Source organism: Gobio gobio (genome assembly GCF_949357685.1).
Source record: "Gobio gobio genome assembly, chromosome: 13".
Lineage (NCBI taxonomy): Eukaryota > Metazoa > Chordata > Actinopteri > Cypriniformes > Gobionidae > Gobio > Gobio gobio.
In genome coordinates, this window is record NC_137106.1 from 10,886,166 (window position 1) to 10,909,070 (window position 22,905).

Below are 22,905 nucleotides of genomic sequence, written 5' to 3' on the forward strand. Positions count from 1 at the left end.
AAAAAAATCCAGAAATCACAATGTATGATTTTTTAACTATTTATTTGTATGATACAGCTGCAAATAAGTATTTGAACACCTGTCTATCAGCTAGAAGTCTGACCCTCAAAGACCTGTTAGTCTGCCTTTAAAATGTCCACCTCCACTCCATTTATTATCCTAAATTAGATGCACCTGTATGAGGTCGTTAGCTGCATAAAGACACCCGTCCACCCCATACAATCAGTAAGAGTCCAACTACTAACATGGCCAAGACCAAAGAGCTTCCAAAGACACTAGAGACAAAATTGTACACCTCCACAAGGCTGGAAAGGGCTACATGGAAATTGCCAAGTAGCTTGGTGAAAAAAGGTCCACTGTTGGAGCAATCATTAGAAAATGGAAGAAGCTAAACATGGCTGTCAATCTCCCTCGGACTGGGGCTCCATGCAAGATCTCACCTCGTGGGGTCTCAATGATCCAATGATCCTAAGAAATCATGCTTTGGGCCTTTATTATGGATATCTATGCAGACGTCGACCTCTATTGGCAAGCAGCGCGGACCAGACATCTAGCCTTTATGGATATCTATGGTTCCTACCAGTCTGGTCTGAAATAGTCCCAAACTCCCAATATAAACACTTATTATAAGTGTACCATAATAATTCAGGGTAAGACACGATTTGGAAAATGGATTCATGTTGTACATTTTCAATATATATTTTTTGTAAATGAACACAAAAAAGGACAGAAGCTTTAACAAATTGTATCGCGCCTCACTCTAGTCGCGTCACGTGACTCCTGCGGAAACGTTCCGGCTGCTTGTTGAGGCGCGAGAATTTAAAACCAGACGACGTTACTTTGCTTCTGGAGGTGAGTAAAATGTAGTTTTTTACTATATAAAGTACTTGAATGTGTAAATAATGGTTGTATAAGATAATAGTAAACACATGTAGGAATATTATAAAATAAATGGAAAGTGTATTCTAGGTAAGACCAGGTGTTTCCAATAGAGAATTCTTTACTTTTTATTTACAAATCCACGTCAGAAATCTTAATGAAACATTACAGTACTAGACAACACGTTATGTTTAACTATTTGTATTTATATAATTATATTTAGCTATAAAGGGGTAAAGGAGTCGAATTTGATGCACTGGCGAATGTCACACAGGGCTCGACATCAACGCTTGTCTGGGACAAGTGGATTTTTTGAAGGGGCAAGTGAAAGAGAATTTTACTCAGAAATCAAAACAAATGTGCACCGCTCACACAGATAAACTCAGTTAACACACTGCAGTAAAAATGTAGAAATGTGGAGTTTATTTATATTTATAACATATGATACAGTGTCAACTGGCAACGTCACATTACCAAGAGTGCTGTTTTCCTGAATAACATCATGACTGAAAATGACACTAATTTCATATGACAGTTCCATAAACAATTATTAACATTAAGTCACTTACATTTTAGATGCAATATTGAGTGTTTTTGCTCTATTTCAGCAGCGAAAATAGTTCCAAAAGATCACAGCAGGACAGCGTGTTAGTGAATGATTCACTGTTTGAATGAATCGGTTGAATCAAAGATTCAATGACCTGTTCGTAAACGACTGCCTCATTCTTGAATGAATCAGCCGTTTGAACGAATCGACTCAATGACTCGCTCATTCAGACGGTCACCTGCCGCCACCTACTGGCAGTTTAGTTTCATGTTTAAACATTCTTTCCAACTTTTCTTATTTGTATATTCAAAAAATATTTAAAACAATCTCATAACATTATTTAATGCAGTTGTAATTTTTCGGTGTAAATTATTTAATTTAATTGGTAACAGCCCTATAGTCAAGTCAAGTCAACTTTATTTATATAGCGCTTTTAACAATGTAGATTGTTTCAAAGCAGCTTTACAGTGTTAAACAGGAAAATAATGCAGCATAATTTTATTCAGCTGTATAGCCATTCTGGAAAAATGTCAAGTATCATACAGTGACAGTGTGGGCTTTAGATCAATAATTTGATCAGTAATTTAGTTTAAATGGTTAATTTAGTTTATTATTTAGATGTATTTCGATGTTTAGTTGAAAAATTTAGTGTCCCCAACTGAGCACGCCAAGCCAGAGGCAACAGAGGCAATAGTGTCTTCTTCTAATTTAATTTATAGATCAAATTTAAGAATATAAAAGGAAAGCTGAAGCATAGCCTATATTTAATAAGATTAGGGGGAAAATGCCCTTTATAAAAGGTAAAAATATCACAAATATGAAGATTTAAATATGTCAAAGCTGATTGAACAATGTTGAGAATATTGCTTCAGAATAAATTTTATTTACTTTTATTTATTGCGGACAAGCACATTTTTTACTCGGACAAGTGAATGACAGATTTACTTGTCCGAAGGACAAGTACGTGAACAAGCTTAATGTCGAGCCCTACAGTACCTACAACAGCAAATCAACTCTAAATAGTAGATTATAGCAAAGTCCCTTTTTCATAAGTTATTTGACTGTAGTCTTTGGCTAGACTAATTAACTATAGCAGGTTTATGTTTGAGTGATATTTTAATGGTGGATTATTTATAGGGTGTATCTTAGATTCATCTGTGGAATAGAAGATCATTCCCTAAGAAGTGATGTACCAGATTTGAGGGGCAAGTTTACAGTTAATGTCAAGTTTAGGCTTGGGTTAGGTGCTACAGCGTCTTTACTTTTTTGTTGTTATAATTTAAATATTATAGTTTTGTTGTTATAATTTAAGTTTATACTTAAAATTTACGAATTTGCAGATAGTTGCTTTGACATATGTCAATTTGGTTTATTTTCACAGTAATTATTTTTCGTTGTGTTATAAAGCCCTGTGAAAGCAGCCAGATGTTCTTCAGCAGCACTGAAGAGGTGACACCGGGTTCGGGGTCTGAGCCGGGGCCGAGCAGCAGCACTCCAGGTAGTGTTTACCCACATTGACTGGCAATATTTATTTTAGTTTCTCCAATAAAGGAGTGCAAAAGCAAACTTTCACCATATGAATGCAAACTATAAACAGCTATGTATAGTACAAATAACTTGGGCCCCAATGAATATCGACCATCTGATAAGATATGTGCATCAAAAACCCATTAAATAGTCCTACTCTTTCTCCTTAGCTCCATGGCGGCTGAATGTCAGTGGAAGAGCAGATAGGATCAGCTCATCTGTGGGTTCATCTGGCGGTTTCAGTTATGGCCGAGTGGTGAGAAGCCTTTACTTTTTATGAACAAATCCACTTCAGGACATTATCTTAATGAAACGCTATCGTAAAAGCACTACAGATAACATAAACAACTTCATTATTGTACTTAATGTTTAACTATTTATGTAAAATAATTATATTTTGCCATAATGGAGTCGAATTTGATGCACTGGCGAATGTTAGAGTACCTACATTTAACCACTAGATGGCGTAACAGCAAATCAACTCTAAATGGTGGATTATAGCAGGGGTTTCAAACTGGGGTCCTCCAGAAGGTTCTAAGGGGTCCCCAGAACATTTCAGAGAATAAAAAGACAAAACAAAAATGGATAAAGTCTACCGAATATTCTAACGGTTTTTCTCCTTTCTTGCCGTATACATACTTTCCAGAATTGTATTGTGTTGTATTGTATAGTGTGTTTGCTTTATATCTTTCTAGTGAGTTTTTCTCACTATAGTCCCCTTTATCTCGCTCACAGAGGTTGTAAGGCAGTTTTCTTAACGCAGTAGGTAAACTGCTTTCATACATTTATTGTGAAAGTTGCTTAGACAAATATTTTTTTATTGAAAATGTTCTTCAGGTTTATACATCCAACATTAAGTATGGCCAATTTAAGTTTGGAAACAATGTGTTTTTATAATGTCATACTTACTATTTATCTAACACTTTACAATGTTTTTTTCATACATAAAAATATATAGAGGGATTTTAGGTAGGGGTCCCCCATAAAGGTTCATCATATTTGGGGGTCCTTGGCATCATAAAGTTTGAAAACCCCTGGAATCTGGATTATAGCAAAGTCCCTTTAAAAATTTAGTTCACCCAAAAATGAAAATTATGTCATTGAAGAGATTGTTGAATAAAGTCATTATTTGCCACTGGAGTCACATGGACTATTTTAATGATGTTTTTTATTACCTTTCTGGACCTTGAAAGTTGAAAGTGTTGAGCATCATTGAAAACAATGTTAGCATCTGGTAGATTTAATTGTGGGGGGAAACTGGTTAATTGTGGTTTTTCTCTCTATTTTTGTCTTTTGGGTTTAAAATCTACATTGTGTCCATGTCACAGTGCACTATAATACTTCAATGAAGCGTTGGTGTCTCAATTATTCATGCGGCTGAAAATAAGACAAATTGACCTATGTCAAAGCAACTATTGGCAAATTAGTAAATTGCTAATTATAATATTTAAATGATAAAAACAAAAGTATAATAATTAAATGATAACAACAAAAAAGTATTTTAAATTTTTTTTAATTACATTTTTTCGTTGTGTTATAAAGCCCTGTGAAAGCAGCCAGATGTTCTTCAGCAGCACTGAAGAGGTGACACCGGGTTCGAGGTCTGAGCCCGGGCCGAGCAGCAGCACTCCAGGTAGTGTTTACCCACACAGAGTCTTCAATAAAGGAGTGCAAAAGCAAACTTTCACCATGCATATATGAATGCAAACTAAACAGCTATGCATATAGTGCAAATGACTGCCAATCATTTTGGAGGGAACTAATGAAAACAACAATTAAATTATTTATCAGTAACCATGCATTTAAAGAAAAAAAGTTTAAAGGGGTTACTTCAGCGATTAGCATTAAGCTTTGTATCAGTAGAAACCTGGTAGTATATTCAAATTATCGTACTTTTCCCCCTCATGTCCCCCCTGAGATGAGAATTATGCCCTTTATTTCTGGAAAAAACCCTCAGATGACGCAAATATCGTAATTTTGTGTCATCAGAGGATTTTTTGGCTAGAGACTACAGCCAGTAGAAGGAGCTGTTCCGCATGTTATCAATCCGCCCACAGGGGAGGGATCTCACTCACAGAATGTAAATGCGCACGGCCGCTCGGCTCGGGCATTCATAAAAAGTGAGTGTTTCAACTTTTCAACGAATTCCTATAAAAGTTAAGCTTCCATAGGCATGATCTGAAAAAGCGCCAGACTGGACACGCGCCGTGAACGACTGCCGTGCTTACCTCAGCTCTGCTCTCTCGTGATAAATGAAATCTGACTCCTGCTGCGTCTGTGCCGTGCCTTTCGTTCGGCTCACTCACACTTTATTGAAAAGACACGTTCAGTTTTTAATTGTAGTGTCTGTTCTCTAACTGAACGAAATGATTGTATTAGTATGAAAATCAAAACGACGGTGGGGACGGTGTCATGGTGGGCAAGTGATAACCAGTAGCCGTGGCTTTGGGAGTGGCCTCAAAGGGCAGCGAAGCAAGTGCATTCTGGGAATTGTTGTCTTTCATCCACATGAGACAAAAATACATTTTCTGTCTTTTCTCAGTCTAGAAGGCACCAAATTCAAAAATAATTTCACATTTCTACTACATAAATGATCCAGTTTGAATACTCATTCATCTTGCCAGCGCTGAAGTTCCCCTTTAAGTGTTTTGATTGGAATACATCACATTCACATACAGCGTGTTACATACGATGTTGTCGCCTCATAGTAAACCCTCCGGTCCATCAGATGGGGTTTGTTGTGTGCAGTGGAAAGGCGCCTTCAGACTCTTGGGCCCCAATGTATATCGACCATCTGCAGTCCTGATCATTAGATAAGATGTGTGCATGAAAAACCCTCATCGGTTAAATAGTCCTACTCTCTGTCCTTAGCTCAATGGCAGATGCATATCAGTGGAAGAGCAGACAGGATCAGCTCATCTGTGGGTACATCTGTCCACTCCTCGAGCTCCTGCACTCCACATCTGAAGGCCACACCTGCACACCATGGCCGAACCCCTCAGAGAGACCTCGACAGTACGCAACTAACTAACCCACACCTGACACTCAAGTTTTGTGTCTCGCAAGTCCTGATTAATTCCTTTGTTTTGAATGAATGTGCTAAATCAACTGATAACTCCCTGTCCAACTCTTTTAATACAGTGACAACGTCTTCATCTGCGCCTGCATCTGCATCTGCATCTGCATCTGCGTCCTCTGTGATAGTGGCTCTGGTGGAGGGACGTGGCTTAGCTCGGGGGGAGATTGGCATGGCCAGTATAAACATGAAATGCCCAGAGCTGGTGCTCACCCAGTTTGCAGACACTGGAACTTATGCCAAGGTAAAGATGCATCAATTCTCCAAACCGCAGAAACAAGGTTGTGGTGTTACAAAGTGTCGGTTGAGCAACAAGTTACAATATAATGGAGACAGGAGAGAAGATAGCACAGAATAAAGCCTGCTACTTTTCTGCCGCTGCCTCGGAAGATGCAGTAGTCCGGCGCAGTGGCTACACATTGTCATGTTGTAAAAAAGACAACATTTGTATTGTAAAAACCCCTCCATGTTGCGGTTGTTGTTGTTGTTTTTGGCATATTCCTACCAACACAGTGCCATACCTTGTCGTCGGTCCATCTGTTGTATTTTTTAAACTTAATTTTTGATTCGAATAGCAAACAACTCTTACTGCACGCATCGCAACAGACTTTTAGGCTGAAATAAAATGCTGCGTGAACTCAACCAATCAGCATGTTTAGCGCCCAAGTCCCACAGCCGAAAGTTTGTGAACTTTGAAAAAGTACTGCCTCGCGAGCAGGGATGTTTTGACTGGGGAATTTTTGACCCGGAACTTCATTTAGACCCAGGCCCTGCAGTCGAAACACACCGAGTACCACCCCAAAGTCCCTAGTTCCTGCAGTTAAAACACGGCTTAAGATAATGAGTTTTTTGTCCTGAGACAATATCATGCAGTAGAGGACTATGCTCTTTGTAAAACTGACACAAATGATTTTAAATGTTACTACAGGTCATTACTAAGCTGCATACCTTAATGCCTCTGGAGATTCTGATGCCAGATACTGCCAGTGTGAAAGGCCAAGGAACCAAGCTCTATGGCCTCATCACTGAGAACTTCCCGGTATCATGCTTGCTTACTGCCTCTATCTCGGCTATAAATCAGGGTTTGGTTTTATAATTAGAATCTTATTTAACTGAGTGCAGAATATTTCCTTTTTTTTTACCTGTGCAGTCAGTCAAATTCACCGCCATTCTGAGGAAGTACTTCAATGAGAAGAAGGGCCTGGAGTACGTACAGCAGCTCTGTGTCCCGGAGTTCAGCACTGTACTGATGGAGGTGCAAACCAAGTAAGCCCTCCATCTTTATGATAAACTTGGATTTTATGCATTTCCAGGGAACTCAAGATAGACATTATCTCAGAGGTGACCTTTTACTGTGACAGTGGGAATTGTTTGCCTGTTTCAGTTCCATTTCAGAAGAGCGATATGAATGTTTTTCTATAAATACAATAATTAACATAATGTAAGACAGGGGTGCCAAACTCAGTTGCTTGAGGGCCACAGCCCTGCAGAGTTTAGTTCCAACCCTAATCCAACACGCATACCTGTAGTTTTCAAATAAGCCTGAAGGACTTGATTAGCTGGATCAGGTGTGTATATTTTATTGTTGAAGCTAAACTCTGCAGGGCTGTGGCCCTCAAGGAACTGAGTTTTGCACCCCTGATGTAAGATATATAATATATGATGAACATGAACAATGAACAATATCAAATAAAAAATGTCTGTCTGTAGATACTACTGCCTGGCATCTGCATCTGCCCTACTAAAATACTTCGAGTTTGTTCAGAACTCAATATATGCTCCTAAGTCACTGAAAGTGGTCTTCACTGGCAGTGAGCAGACAGCCATGATTGATGCGATATCAGCCAGCAACTTGGAACTAGTAGTGAACCACAGAGATCACAGGTTAGTAAATGAAAGACACAGAGCATTACTTTTCTTCAGTTTTAGGTTGACCTCTACAGACACTCTATTACAGAAATTCCACAGATTTCTATAGAATTTGAACACCTGTCATCCACAAAGATCTACACATTTCACACAGTTTATCTATTTAAACACACACCAAAGAATGTAAAAAAGCACACAGATTTCATTTGGGTGTGACAGACGTGACAGTTCCTTTTTCTGCTTTTAAAGCTTTGCCTAAACTTTGTGCACACCGTTCTTTTTTTAATTAATGTGCCCTCAATAATCTTTAATCAAAATAACTTCCCCTCCCTCCTGCAACGACATCTCTCCTCTGCCCTGTTTACATCTGGTATTAAGATGTGCTTTGGTCGACAGGATCACATGTAGGCCTAGATGAGGGAGACACAAACCTGTTTACACCTGGTATTTTAATCCATTTCTTTTGTCGACTTTCAACCACTTCTGTCCTGATTTCTTCAAGGGGAGGGTCTATGTGTGGGTAAATGTATGTGCTTTTTCAGATCTTTCGATCTAATGGACAAAATAATCTTGTGCAATATACATATGAATACAACTGGAAAAACATACGGAGAGCAGCAGCTTTTGTTTCTGCTCTGAGAGCCGCAAGACCAGTCGAACACTGTGAGTGTGTGTTATAAATCAGGAATGGTGAGAGAACATTGTGCTTGGTACGTTTTTTGCCTTCAAACCAAACTTGTGTCTTCAGCTGAAAAAGTGAAATCCCATCTGACTAGTGCGATTCCCATAATGTTTACGCATTAGGTCAGTAGGCGGAGAGTAGACGGTCTTTTGTGGCTGTTTGTCGTTTACACTAGGAAAGCAATCCGGTCGAATGTGTTTTCGACTACCTCTGGAAGTGGTCGAAAGTGGACAAGCTCAAAGCATTTTAGACACCATCACCATTTACACCTGTATTTAACATCGTCCATTTGTAATCCGATCAACTAAAATGCATCTTAATACCAGGTGTAAACAGGGCCCTCTGATCTGTCTACTGGCGTGAGGGCGGGACAACCTGTCACTCACATGAGATCACAGCTATAGCAAACCACAACCATCCAATCAATTCCTAATGGACAAAAGTCCTGTCCTACATTTTTCTTGCCATTTCACTCAGATATATGTCGTAATAAGGAAAAAAAGGCTATAAAAACTTCTGTTTCATGCCGACTTGTATGTCAGTAACCGTATGCTGTTGCAGAAGTGCGCACACTCTGTTTGGGGTCTTAAACTACACTAAGACTGCCGGTGGTGAGAGGCGGTTACGCTCCAATATTCTTGAGCCGCTGCTGGATGTGGTCACTATCAACTCACGTTTGGATACCATAGAGGTGATCACCTGTTATCTGTATGTTTTTTTTTTCACTCGGTTGTTCTGTCATTAATTGAATAATCATCTCTTTGATTCGTTTCCAGGAGCTGTTGCAGAATGAAGAGCTCTTCTTTGGTCTGAAAAATGGTAAATACTACATTATATGTGTCAGTTTTAGAGACTTAGTCTCAGGCTGTTTTTCTACTGGGTTTTACCATTTGAAGCTGCAATTTAGTATGATTATATGTTTATTAGATCTGTATTGCACCACACGTGTAAGCAGCATGTAAGTGGTTTGCAACAGCAGGCTTATTTTTGCACTTCTTTTCTAATGTGTAACAGAGCAATACAGAAAAAAAAAGTTCTAGGTCACTGTATTCAACCATGGTTATCAGGAGTGGCCCACTGAGAATTATGGCAAATCAACTTGATCATCATGAAATCTAATTTACATGAGGAGGTATTAGCCTAATTACACAGATCAGAACCCAAACTCTAAACGCTTTTTAGAGTATTGACTATTGACTCAAAAAACCAACAAAACAAAACGCACAATAAAAACAGGTTCCGTACCAAAGCTTTACAGCGTATACTATAAACTGTTAACATGGGTGCCAGAATAAATAAGCACTGCTTACTTGCTGCTTATGTGCGCAGTGTGAAACAGGCCTTACTTGTTATCAAACTATTTGTTGGTGATCTCAATAGCTCTTAAGTTCCTGGATCACACCTACCTAGAATTGCACCCACAATCGTAATGTATTAATGTTAACCAGATGCCTAAATGTTTGGCTGGCACCACTCCATGGCCTGACATTATTGATTTTGTGCTTTTATTCACAGCCATTGCACACTTCCTGGATATAGATGAGCTGCTGTCTGCTCTTGTTCAGGTCCCAAAGCAAGAGACGGTAGGCATAGGAAACACATTTTCCAGAGTATTGACCTTAAAGATGTTGCTTTCTTATGACAGCGATGTGGTGGGTAATTGAGATTTTGCTAATTTAAAAAATGTATCTTAATTTATATTTATCATTGGTGAGAACATTTTACACGGTCCACAGGTCTACACTGAAAAAAAGTAACCTGTTAAGGGTAACATTTAAATTAACTCTTTCCCCGCTAAACACAGAATTTTCTGTGTTTTCACTGTTATATGATAGGGTGCACTATTACACATCTTCTGAACAAGTACAGAATCTCCGGATCAAAACACAGGCAATATATGTAATCATATGCATATATAAAATAACACGATCTCCAACATTAAACAGCATATAAATCCAAACTGCCTAATGTTACTGAATGAAATGCCGACCCAGGACGAGCTATAGAACTGTGAAAGCATATCATTCCATCATTACTCCATCTGTGTTTTGATCATCGTTGTGAATCCGCTCCAAACGTAGTCTTTGACAAAAACATGATTTTCTCAGGTTTTTGCTCAAAATTTTGCTTTTTTATGAAACTTACCCATATTCAAGTGTTTGTATTGTGTTTTTTTCTTTTCTTTTTTTTTTTTATTTAAAAGCAGAGGGTTTGTTCTTTCTTTAGATATATTGTAATTGTTCAGATATGCTTACAATAAAATATTCTGGGGGCATGACATTTAAAAAAAAAAAAAAATTAATTATCAAAAACGCTGGCGGTGGCTGGCAACTTAAAAATAAAAAGCTGGCGGGAATGAGTTAATTGGTTTATTCAAGTCAAAAATAAGATTTAACCAATCAACCTAAATACATTAATTTATACCAATAAAACTATTTTTATGAGATAAATCAGGTGAAAGTACCTCTTTAAGATTGAACAATTGCAGTTTACCAATTTTTACATTATAGTTAAGTAGCAGGCACAGTTCTGTAAATTATAGACTACATCCTTTAGCCAGAGAGACATTTGGCATATACATTTAAAGGGGCTATATGCGTTTTTCTGAAATTTAAACCTGTGGCCAAAAAACAGAACTGCTCTTATTTTCTGCTCGCTCTCGCAGCGGTGGTGACGTCACATCCGCAGACAGCGCGGGAAAAATCAGACCCGACAGAAAATAGCAAAAATAGGATACAGGCTTATAGGTGCACCCACTGTGAGCGGACAAGGTGTCAGTATGCTCATCAGGAGTTGTTTGTGGTAAATGGTAAAATAAAAAGGCTATTGTTACGTTTATTTTGGGGGAAAAGTTGCATATAGCCCCTTTAAGCTTTTCATCTTCAAAATGACTTTTAAAGCATCATTGTTTGAATTAGTGACCCTCAATAGTTTAGCAGTTACTCTGTACAAGAATTATTGAAGATAATCTTTTTTATGTTTTTCCATGTAGGTACCGATGGCTGAAGCAAAAATAACGCAAATAATTAAGCTAAAGCACATTCTAGAGCTGGTCCCATCACTGAAGGTAACTTGGGCATTTGTTAAAAAATACTGTCAGACACAAAATCATTAAAAGGACTGTACAGAGTCTGCAAAGCATTTTAAATAAACTGTTTATGCTTTCATCTACCAATAAGAGCAGTTGCCATCTCACCTCAGTTTTAAGTCAACATTATATCCAAATTGACCTTTAATATTTTGGTCAGTGTAAGTAAGGATGTAAATGTAAGCAAATACGTTTCTCCCTGATTAGGCAATGCTGCAACATTCCAAAACATCCTTGTTGGAAGCATATTGTACCTCACTTGAAGACAGCAGGTAACACGTTTTATGTTGTGATGATGACCATTTTAGTTAAACAAGAAAGATGAGTTTGATTAGATGATGTGTTGTGCATACAGCCATAACACGGGAGGGAACAAAGAGTCCCATGTATGTGTGCAGAGTTCAATCAGCACTTTCATATGTGCATTTGATGGTTTAGTTCTAGTATGCAGCCCATCAGGTTTTACTATTTTATCTTTACTGTTTCTCATTTGTGTTGGATTAGGTTTAACAGCATTCTGGATCAGATCAAATCACTGATTAATGATGACACCAGCTATATGAAAGGCAGTTTGACCATGCGCACACAGAAGTGCTATGCTGTGCGGCCCAACGTCAGCGAATTCTTAGATATTGCACGACGAGCCTACACAGAGGTGGTAGATGACATAGCAGGTGAGCTCCTTAACTTCAGTGGACTATGAAAAGGATGGATAATGTAGGTTACTGTGAATTCCTAATTCATCTGCACTAACCACACCGGCAAAATGTTAAATTACCGCTCAATACATAAAATGTTATAATTAAATTTTAGTTCCTGAGGTAAACTCATACCCCCGGTTTCACAGACAATGCTTAAGTTAATCCTAGACAAAAATGCATGTTTGAGCTATTTTAACTGAAAGAATCTTGCACTGACAAATCTTAAAATATGTCAGTGGCATTGTTTTGTCTCAAGATGCACACCAGTAATGTTTTTTTCTTGGGCACGTTTATAAAAGTTACTTAAATATCCTAATTGAACTAAGGCCTAATCCTGGCTTAGTCTAAGCCCTGTCTGTGAAACCGGGCCATAATGTTCATTAAATTCATAATTTAATAAAACGTTTCTGAATTCTAAATTGTAAATGTATCTGGTCATGTGTGCATATGTTCAAATGAAATGCAGTCCTTAGAGTTTGTGATTAATCAGATCTTTCCACATTCCATCCTGTTTATATGTTTGTCATCAACATGAGCATTTTTGATGTATTGTGTTGTTGCTGATCAGGACTGGTGACTCAGCTTGGAGAGAAGTACAGCCTACCCCTCCGGACAAGTTTCAGCAACACACGTGGCTTCTTCATTCAAATGAGGCTGGAGGGTGGGGTCGTACCTGGGGGGAAGTTACCAGAGGAGTTCATCAAAGTGAGCGAAAGATTTTGCAAATGTCGACTCAATCTTTTTCTGTTTAACTTTAGTGCATAGATTCTAGGTCGATACTATAAATGTAAGGAAACATTTGGAAACAAAAAAAACTAATTTGAAAACACTTATGTCTAAAAAAAAAGGGCTTTAACACAAATAAATGTGGTGTCACATGACAGAATTAGCCTATACAGCGTCCGCGATTGTGGTGTTGCACCCGTTAAAGAACCATTTCTCTGTAGTTCAAAGGTGCATTCAGGGCCCTATCATATACCCAGCGCAATGCAACGGCAAGCGCGACGCAAGTGTTTTTTGCTAGTTTCAGCCCGACGCAGTTTTCATTTTCACGTCCAGCGCCACATTGTTTAAATAGTAAATGAACTCGCGCCCATCTGTTCACCCATGGGCGTGCTGATCTGAAAACGAGGTGTGTTCAGGCGCATTGTTGGCATGTTGCTATTTTGAAGCAACTAAAAACGACAATTGACCAACGCCATTGACCAACAAAAACCTGGTCTAAAGTCAATGGCGCAGTATTTTTTGTGTTATTTAAAAGGTGCGTTAGTAATTATGCGCCTATATGTGGGTGCACAACGCGCGTACACTCTGGGCCTCTTAGATCATGCGCCTGGATTCGGACACACCCTAAGTGCACCTGTGCCATGCGCTTCAGACCATGTGCTCAGATTGTTAAAATAGGGCCCTAAATCTATTATATATATATTTTTTTTTACATTGTATAAATTCGGAATAGGCGGTTGTTGCTCCCATTTTAAAAATAATAAGCCTTTTACTAAGCATTCTTTTCAATCTACAATCTAATAAAATGTAATCAGACAATTCTGAATATTGCTTGATGTTCAAGTCTACTTAGTCTTTATAACGAAGTACAAAAAAAATATGACACTTGTTAATAAATAATTTTAATATGTATGCAATTTAATAATATATAAAAATATTTTGAGGAAACCATAGCGCCTTGAAAATCTCTGCAGCTCGTCATAAATAAAAATGGGGCGTCTGTCAAACAAAGGAAGGCTGTTAGAGTTTCCAATGCTGACAAAAATAAAGGTAGAAAACACGTTATTTCTGTATCTGAATAAATAATATGAATGTCATAAAATCATGATTTCATGGTCTGAAGTTGGCTAGTTGACAAATGAAGATCACAACCATGACACTTTTTATGTATACAATTTATCTCAAACAAATTAGGAAAATAAAGTGGGTTAAATCCAAAAAGCTCTAAATGAATTTGAGAATTGTTAAGACGCATTAGTTAAGCAATAGCCTACACAAATAAAAGATGCATCTGTCTCTGAAGAAAAAAATCAGCAGCAATATGATGTTTTTAGTAACATTGATTTGATGTTACTGAAACCAGAACAAATAACTTTTTGGGTTTGAATGATCTGAATATGTTATCGGCCATGTCAAACCGTGATTGGCTTGACTGCATGCTGTACTGCCAACCTTTTTTATGGACCCTAAAATTTTGTTGGGTCCTGTCAGATCAGCAATCCCACTTCGCCTTGATCTTCTGATTAACACTTCCTAATTTAGTAATAGGCTTATTATTTGCGAAAATAGTAAACAGTACACTGGTGAATTTCAATTGTATCATTACTCTGCATTTTACAAACATTTGGGATGCAGAAGATACCATATTCTTTGCAATATATGCAAAATTATATATGGAAACGACTTGAGGGCAAATTTCTTTAGCGATACAACAAAAACTTATGCGACAATGCATTTTTTTTAGGGATGACGTCATTACGCACACCATTTTATTTTATTTTTCCAATTGGATTGAAAGATGCTGGAGACGACAAACTTCGCAATTTATTTTAACACATTCACTTAAAAAAAAAAGTGGATGGAAACTTGGCTGATGTCTGTTTAGCTTCATCGTGTTTTGGTTTCGTTTTCCCTGCTCCCATTTTTCCTGTGTTCCTTGCTTTTCCTTAGTTTCTGATTAATCCCGCACCTGTTTCGGTTCTGGTAAATTAACTCTCCCTCTGTATTTAGTTTCCTCAGTTCTTTGTTCTGCCTTGTTTGTGTTATTGTGTAGTTTCTGTTCTGATTCTCCTGTGTATTCTCCATGTTTATTTAAAGACTCTTGTTTCTATTTAGCTTCATGCGTGTTTAACTACATTATACACCGATTAGGCATAACATTATAACATTATGAAAGCTGAAGTGAATAACACTGATTATCTCTTCGCCACGGCACCTATTAGTGGGAGGGATATATTAGGCAGCAAGTGAACATTTGTCCTCAAAGTTGTTGTGTTAGAAGCAGGAAAATGGGCAAGCGTAAGGATTTGAGCAAGTTTGACAAGGGCCAAATTGTGATGGCTAGACGACTGGGTCAAAAGGCAAAAGGGGGACCTACACAATGCTAACGTTATGCTTGATCGGTGTATGTATTTCAATGAATTATATTTTTCAGACTATTATTTCATATGTCAAGCTTTACAGGGTTATAGTGTTGAATAGCAAGTGCTAATGGGCTTAACCTCAACATTATAGGTGACCAGACAGAAGAACAATTACGGGTTCACCACTGTAGACCTCATGAAAATGAATGACCACTGCGAGGAGGCTTTGAAAGACATTTTTCACATGTCTTATGTGTGAGTATATGGTAGCTTACAGTAAGATGACTAGTGCAAGAATGACAAAAATGTATCATTTTAGTTACAGATGGTCTTTATGTGCATTGCAGGGTTGTGTCCAGGTTACTGAGTGAGGTCTATGAACACATCCATTGCCTGTACAAACTGTCTGATGCCGTGTCAATGCTGGACATGCTGCTCTCTTTGGCTCACGCCTGTACTGTCTCAGACTACGGTAATGTTTAAGCGCCATATAGGCGTAATGTAGATTACATTTATGCAAGCACATTCATTTTTCCTTTTCTTATATACTGATAGCATAGATTTTTCTTTTATTACTTAATAAATTAAGTATTTGTTTCCTTCAGTGCGTCCTGAGTTCACTGATACATTGGCAATAAAGCAGGGTCGCCACCCAATCCTGGAACGCATTTCTGGGCAACAACCCATCTCCAACAACATCTACATCTCTGAGGGAAGCAATTTTGTGATCTTAACAGGCCCCAACATGAGTGGCAAGTCCACCTACCTTAAACAGGCGGCCCTTTGCCAGATAATGGCTCAGATAGGTACACAGAGTTGCTATTATATAAAAAAAAATAAGATGTGTTTGTTACTTGTTTACAACTCTTTTGGTCACTAGATCACTCTATAATTCCCATACTCGCAAACACCACTAATATAGAGTAAGTCTGTGTGGGTAATGATAAGCAGGTTTGGGGTAGGTTCTAGGATAATGGATTAATTTGTATGATTTATCACCAGCTGTCTCCTAGTCCTGTGGGATCAAAACAACCTTATTCAGAATGTCTTCTTTGCCCAGGATCCTTTCTGCCCGCGGAGTACGCTTCTGTTCGCATTGCAGATCAGATATTCACCAGAATAGGAGTAGACGATGACTTTGAGACCAACTCTTCCACATTTATGGTGGAGATGAAAGAGGTAAATTGTGGAAGAAATGGTTAGATACAGGAACTGTTTATTGATATTTCATCAATGAAACCTAAAAGTATAGTATCAAGTCTTTAAATATCTATTTATGTGTATTTTTGTGTTCATTCTGATATTTCCATGTAATTTTCTACTACACATGGTCTTGGGATGTATCAATAAATAGCTATTTACTTTTATATAGATTAGAGACATACTGTATACAGATAGGTCTGAAGCTAGTCTCACATGTTATTAAAAAAGCATTTTCTCATTTAAATACTTAACTGCACTCCTAGGTGTCTTACATTATCCACAATGTAAGCGACAAGTCACTTATCATTATTGATGAGCTGGGCCGAGGCACCAGTCCAGAGGAAGGCATTGGTATCTGCCACAGTATCTGTGAATTCCTCATCAATACTAAGGTGTTGTTTTTATTTTATTAAGAGTATATTTGATACAATGAAGATGCATTTAGAAAACAAATAAATATTCATATATACCAAACATACCGGTTATTCTAACATTGGTCTACTCACAGTATTTCTGTAAGTGGCTAACAAAACTTGTTCTGTAGGCCTTCACGCTCTTTGCCACGCACTTTCTTGAACTGTGCCAGTTGAAAACTCTCTACCCCAACGTGGAGAACCAGCACATGCAGGTTCAGCACGTCCGCGCAGGAGATGGCAGAGCAGAAAAGGTGGTCTACACATACCAGCTCAGCCAAGGACAGTCAGAGGAGCGCAACTATGGTGGGTTAAGACCAAGCTTTTCCTAAACTATTCTATTCTATGGCAATTTATTGCATGGTTGTGTAGTATTATATAAGTTACATTTGCTGCGTTCCAATTCACATACTATCCATCTTAAATAGTATTCGAATTTAGAATAAGTGTGTTCTAGAGCATAGATCGGGCTCAATAAAATCAAGCCCGACCCTACACGAGCCCGTGCACGTTGTGTCCGAAACCAGGCCCGGCCCGACACATTAACTGTAATTATGAGCCCGAGCCCGATTTAAACCCAACCATTTTTTAATACGTGGGCTTTCTGAGAACAAGCCTGTAATGAGCAGAGCGGACGGGTGTGAAGCTCAGCTCAATAATCCGCTCTATGCAGGCGCGCGCTCATGAACCGCTCACTGGTAAAACAACGCTCCCTCAAATCCCGCTCAGACATGACATGCATCTGTACAGTTCACTACTATAGGCCTACTTGTTGTAGCCATTAAACAATGTATTTTGTTTAATATTTATGTTTAAATATTATAATGTTATTTTTAAATTTCATCTGATTATGAAAAGTGCAAAGATGCGAGTGGGTCAGAAATGATTTTGGTGGTTATTATATTTTGTTTAATATTAAGTTTTGTTTTGTATGAAGCCCTTCTTTAAAATGAATTTCGTTTAGTATAAATTGTATCTTAATTTTAATCAAGGTTTCGTCAGCCAATTGCTTGGATTTAATAAATAACAAGCAAATAGAGTAATAGCAGATTATAAGGGTGAGTTGAAGTCGCGCGGGAGCGATCACATCCATTGCACATGAGCTGGAGTGCGTCTCATATATAAACGAAACTCAGAAGGCTACTTGCCTCACAGACATGAGAAATATGTGTATAGAAAGCTTGAAATGTCCACTTTTCTTTCACTTCTAGTTAAGAAAAGAAATAGACTAGTTAAAGGGTTAGTTTACCCAAAAATGAAAATTCTGTCATTAATTACTTACCCTCATGTCGTTGGACACCCGTTAGACCTCCGTTCAACTTCGGAACACAAATGAAGATATTTTAGTTGAAATCTGATGGCTCTGAAAGGCCTCCATTGACCTAATGCACGGTTCACTCTCAAGACCCTTAAAAGGTACTAAAGACGTCGTTACAAAGTCCATCTCACTACAGTGGTTCTACAATAACTTTATGGAGTGACGAGAATAGTTTTTCTTCATATAGAGAATCATGAAGCTTCGAAGCGTTATAAATCAGTGAGTTGAATCATGATTCTGATCGCGTGTCAAACTGCTGAAATTTGGCGATCCAAACTGCTGATTCGACCCACTGATTCATGACGCTTCGAAGCTTCATGATGCCGTGTTTTGAAATCGTCATCACTATATAAGTCGTTATTTAGGGTTTTTTTGCGCACAAAAACTATTCTCGTCACTCCATAAAGTTATTGTAGAACCACTGTAGTGAGATGGACTTTGTAACGACGTCTTTAGTACCTTTTAAGGGTCTGAGAGTGTAAAGTGCCATTGTGCCAATGGAGGCCTTTCAGAGCCATCAGATTTCAACTAAAATATCTTCATTTGTGTTCCGAAGATGAACGGAGGTCTGACGGGTGTCGAACGACATGAGGGTAAGTAATTAATGACAGAATTTTCATTTTTGGGTGAACTAACCCTTTAAGCAATGTGCAGTGTTAACGTGAGCAGCTCATGACTGGCGTCTCAGAGCGTTTCTGAATGCTGCGCTTCATCACTGCGTGTGCTGTGAGTTTAACACGCATTTTTAGACTAATCCTGACTTGTGCAACTTTGTACACATTTGTTTCTTAGTTGTAGTATTACTTTGCTAAAAATATATATTATTTCTGATTATGGCATAGCTTTCTGTCCACCCAATTAGGCTAATAAAGTAATGATTAAAAAAAACACAAACGATCAAGGGCCCGGCCCGAGGATAGTGCCGGGAAATCTCGGGTTCGGGTCAAGTTCGGGCTCGGGCAGGGAATCTAAACTCTAGTGTGTTCCTAATCGTAGTATATTTTGAAATGAGTAACCCAAAGATACTCGGATGGTCTACTCTTTCCGGTTAGAATCCGAAGTGCAGATCCGTGCACACTCTAATGGCTAATATTGCCTGCAACCCATTGTGCTTTGGACGAGGATTTGATTAGAACTACAAACACAAATAAAAAGTGTTAAAAACTACAAACATAGCGGATGTGCAAGACCATCAGTTAAGTAGAGAGGTTTAGATAAAGTGGTTTGAGTGATTAATAATCAGTATCTAACCTGACTAAAAGATATTTCTTTAATGTTATCCACAAAATATTTCATCTGCAACAGCATTGTGAACTTGCGTCATTAACTTTTAATTGCATCATTATGCAAACACATGAGGAGTCTCCGCATGAAAGACCCACGACTGGCAGATCAACGTGCTACTATATATCTCTCCAGTATGATAGGAAATTAAATTAAATTGAACGTGGAGGATTTTAACTGTGACAAGATGATTGACAGGGCAGTTTAAATGGTGACAGGATGCACGTAACTAAGCGACAGAGCTGTGAACATTTTTACTGGAGTAGATGACTTGTTTACTAAACGTCTGGTTGTGACAGACAAAATTACAAAAGACACCAAATTATTTAAGGTGGCTGTAGTGTAGGGGCAAGGCACATGCTAGAAAGTTGTGACACAAATCGATCTAGGTTCGAATCTGCCTTATGTCGAACTCGCTCTACTCCCTTTTGTCATCAGATCGGAAAGGCATTTATTTTCAATAAAAATGAAGCAAACATTCGAAAAGTGGAAATAAAGCATCTAATGTGTGTTTAATAATAAAGTGTAATGGGTCGTGAACAGACGTGCACAGAGATGGTAAAAGTGAGTGGGTCCAATATCATTGGTTTTAAAAAGTGGGTGGGTCTTGTCCCACCCTCATACAATGGTTCCGATGCCCATGCTTTTAGGGCATAGTATAAGTGGCCGAATTGGTTTGTAGCAATTGTTTGCTGTTTGTTTAGGTATAACAGCGGCAGAGATGACCAGTTTACCACCAGACATTATTCAGGAGGCCAAAACTATCTCTGCTAAAATCAGCCAAAAGCTGTGGGTATGTTATGACTATAATATATTCTAGAGGTACAGGAGAAAATCATATACTTATGAGTATATATTAGAGTTAGTTACCCTATATCTCCATTGTCTTGTCCACAGGCCCAGCATCATAGTGACCCTGCCACTGTCAAACAGAGGGCCAACTATCGTCTAGCCACCAGACTACTGCAGACGGCCCGTAACTCGCGGTTGGACCCAGAGAGTCTGCGCCACTACCTGAAGGGCTTGAAAAAGCAATACGAGGCCGAAATTCAAAATGCCACAGAGTCGGCAGAGATAGAGGAGTGAGGAATGGGATGGTGGGGTAGAAATATTTGAGGAAACGTGTTCGTGGAGTTAGAGTCTAAATTTAGATTGTTATAATTTTTTGTTTGTACGACCAATCAAATAAGATTATATAAACTGTTAACCAAACAAACGTCTGAAGTGAGTTATTTCAATGCTGTTAACACAAATGTTCAGTCTCACAATCGGGGAACTTCTGTGCAGTCTATGAGACTTTGAGTTGTTGGATTTGTGGATGTTGGATTTAAATAGGCGAATTCTTATAATATTTACTATGTATTTTACTTCAGTTATAGCCTAGGGCCTGTTTGCCAAAACATCACACATATTTCTATAAGGTTTTATGGTAGATTATGCCCTAAGATATTAGATAAATAGGCTATGAAAAAAATAGAGTGAGATTGATAACGGCAGTCAAGAAAGATGTACATTTTTACCATCACAGCAGTGGTAACTTGTTTTTGTAATTTGATGCAAAAGTAATAAAACACAAAGTATTAGTGTTATAAATGTAAATATATATTTTTTTATTTAAAAATGAAATTACAAAAACTGTTTCAGGATTTGCGATATTGATATTGACCCCTGCTCTATAATTACAATTTAAAATCAATCACAGTTATTGAAATGTATGTTCATCTTACAAATAAAGCTTCAGAGAAGAATGCTTTATAGTGTAACTTATACATCCTTATATCCCGCAAATATACGCGTGTGTGTGTGTGTAAAGGCACTTGCGAGTTACTCAAGTGCAGTTGTAATTTATCTGAATAACGAACAATTTCACGGTTAGGCTATATCAATCTAGAAAATAAAGTATTTTGCGAGATAATTCTTTTTTTTTTTTTTAAGTTTATTTTTATTTGAATTCAGTGGCGGAAACAAGCTTAGGCTACATAATATCTGGGTTTTAATGAGAGTAAAATGTGATATATAACGAGAACACTAATGATTGATGTCGGTTGTAATTCGTTTTAAGGCGGTTATCTACAAATGCGCGTTCTCGCGACGAGGGTGCTTTTCACGGCAGGGGTGCTGTTTTCGGACTTTAGTTTAAAAAAATTTATCGAAAACATCATCGATTCTTGAAATCGACTCCAAAACAAGGAATCGGAATCGATTCTAATAAAATGTCTGAATCGAACAGCCCTACCGAGCTCCTAAAGAGCCCAACCCATTCAGCGACAGCAAGAACTCGTCTTCTCGCGAGATTTTCGTAACCCGTCACCCCCGGTCTCTCTGGCAGAGTTCCGTCTCTTCTCTCACTGTGCGTTTCATTCCACACTGACCTGACCCTGTCAAAGCGAAACAAGCAGACGTGCCGCCTACAACCGGGCCGGAGTCGCAGTCCACAGCGCTTCCCTTTAACATCCCGACAATAACAATAACAGCGAGGACACCACTGCAGGTACGTGAAGCAGCGGCTCTATCTCGCGTTATATACGGATAGTGAAGTGAAGCGTGAGTGGATGGAGCGGATCACACACGGGGCCTAGCGCACCGCTTACTCGATCCTTCTCCATGCCATGCCGCCGGAACACAGGCAGCCTCGCACTGGACAAGGGTGTGGGGGTTAAACGATGAAGACATGAGATCCTAGCCGAGAGGACACGGGCTCACGATCTTGCACGGGGAGGGTTTAAACCTGCTGAACAAGCGGATGATGTCCGATCAATCCACGCCTCTCTCTTCACAGCTAAAGCTAAGCTAGTGATACGAATCAGTGCGACAGAGCTGAAGATATGCCTTCTCATTTCCCTGCTGTTTTCCATCTCCTTTAGCTGTCAGCTTCAGAAACATGTTTGACTGGTCAGTCTCAGCACACGTTGTTCTGCTGCGGGTTAGTTGGTCAGTCATATGTGGGGGTCCATGGGGTGTCAGTCAGTCCCTTATTAAACGTCTCGACCAAATCCTGACGACCATGCAGGCATTTTAGCGAGGGACAGGTGTGCTCTAAGGACTTTGCTCCTTGTCCCCGACTATATGTTGTTTTATCGTTAAGGCGTGAACTTTATTGTAGCTGTGGTGTTATGCACCTCACACAGAAAAAACAATTGTTTTGTCTTAATTTAACACGCATGTCGCTGCCATTAGAGCCTGGCCTGATTTAAGTAGCCCTGGTGCGTTGCACATTTCCCTTGATGTG

The 22,905-nt window shown here is 38.6% G+C and overlaps 2 protein-coding genes across 13 annotated transcripts in view; both read left to right on the forward strand.

The window, feature by feature from the left end:
• The first annotated feature begins 115 nt into the window (after positions 1-115).
• On the forward strand, positions 116-20,886 carry msh4 (mutS homolog 4). Of its 3 annotated transcripts, none has more exons than XM_079832948.1 (25): positions 116-650; positions 765-852; positions 2,834-2,924; positions 3,124-3,209; positions 4,496-4,586; positions 5,825-5,968; positions 6,095-6,273; positions 6,958-7,068; positions 7,180-7,295; positions 7,740-7,913; positions 9,142-9,271; positions 9,357-9,399; positions 10,096-10,163; positions 11,573-11,647; positions 11,876-11,940; positions 12,173-12,342; positions 12,938-13,074; positions 15,610-15,713; positions 15,806-15,930; positions 16,064-16,264; positions 16,519-16,637; positions 16,925-17,053; positions 17,206-17,380; positions 20,381-20,469; positions 20,574-20,886. In XM_079832948.1, exons 3-25 carry the CDS (start codon positions 2,852-2,854, stop codon positions 20,760-20,762), a joined length of 2,793 nt encoding a protein of 930 aa, XP_079689074.1. In that variant the 5' UTR covers positions 116-650; positions 765-852; positions 2,834-2,851; the 3' UTR covers positions 20,763-20,886. The 3 variants fall into 3 exon arrangements, with proteins under 3 accessions (XP_079689074.1, XP_079689075.1, XP_079689073.1); XM_079832947.1 differs by lacking the exons at positions 116-650; positions 765-852 and adding exons at positions 1,110-1,825; positions 2,121-2,259 and having other exon boundaries at positions 2,719-2,924; positions 20,574-20,885; XM_079832949.1 differs by having other exon boundaries at positions 449-852.
• Positions 20,887-22,003: 1,117 nt separating this feature from the next.
• The window catches only part of ktn1 (kinectin 1), a 64,969-nt gene continuing 64,067 nt past the window's right edge, over positions 22,004-22,905 (forward strand). For 5 of the 10 annotated variants that reach the window (XM_079832418.1, XM_079832419.1, XM_079832423.1 and 2 more), the window contains exon 1: positions 22,012-22,167. The gene's annotated coding sequence lies outside the window, so the exon portion shown is untranslated. Of the gene's footprint in view, positions 22,168-22,905 lie in introns of all 10 variants that reach the window. The other 5 variants (XM_079832417.1, XM_079832420.1, XM_079832421.1 and 2 more) reach the window with 2 other exon arrangements.

What these genes read in the sequence shown, in the direction of transcription:
- msh4 (XM_079832947.1), top strand. Translation starts at nt 2,783, where the DNA reads ATGTCAATTTGGTTTATTTTCACAGTAATTATTTTTCGTTGTGTTATA. An exon ending in TTATGGTGGAGATGAAAGAG is followed by an intron (nt 16,638 to 16,924) that starts GTAAATTGTGGA and finishes CTGCACTCCTAG; the next exon opens with GTGTCTTACATTATCCACAA. An exon ending in AAATCAGCCAAAAGCTGTGG is followed by an intron (nt 20,470 to 20,573) that starts GTATGTTATGAC and finishes TCTTGTCCACAG; the next exon opens with GCCCAGCATCATAGTGACCC.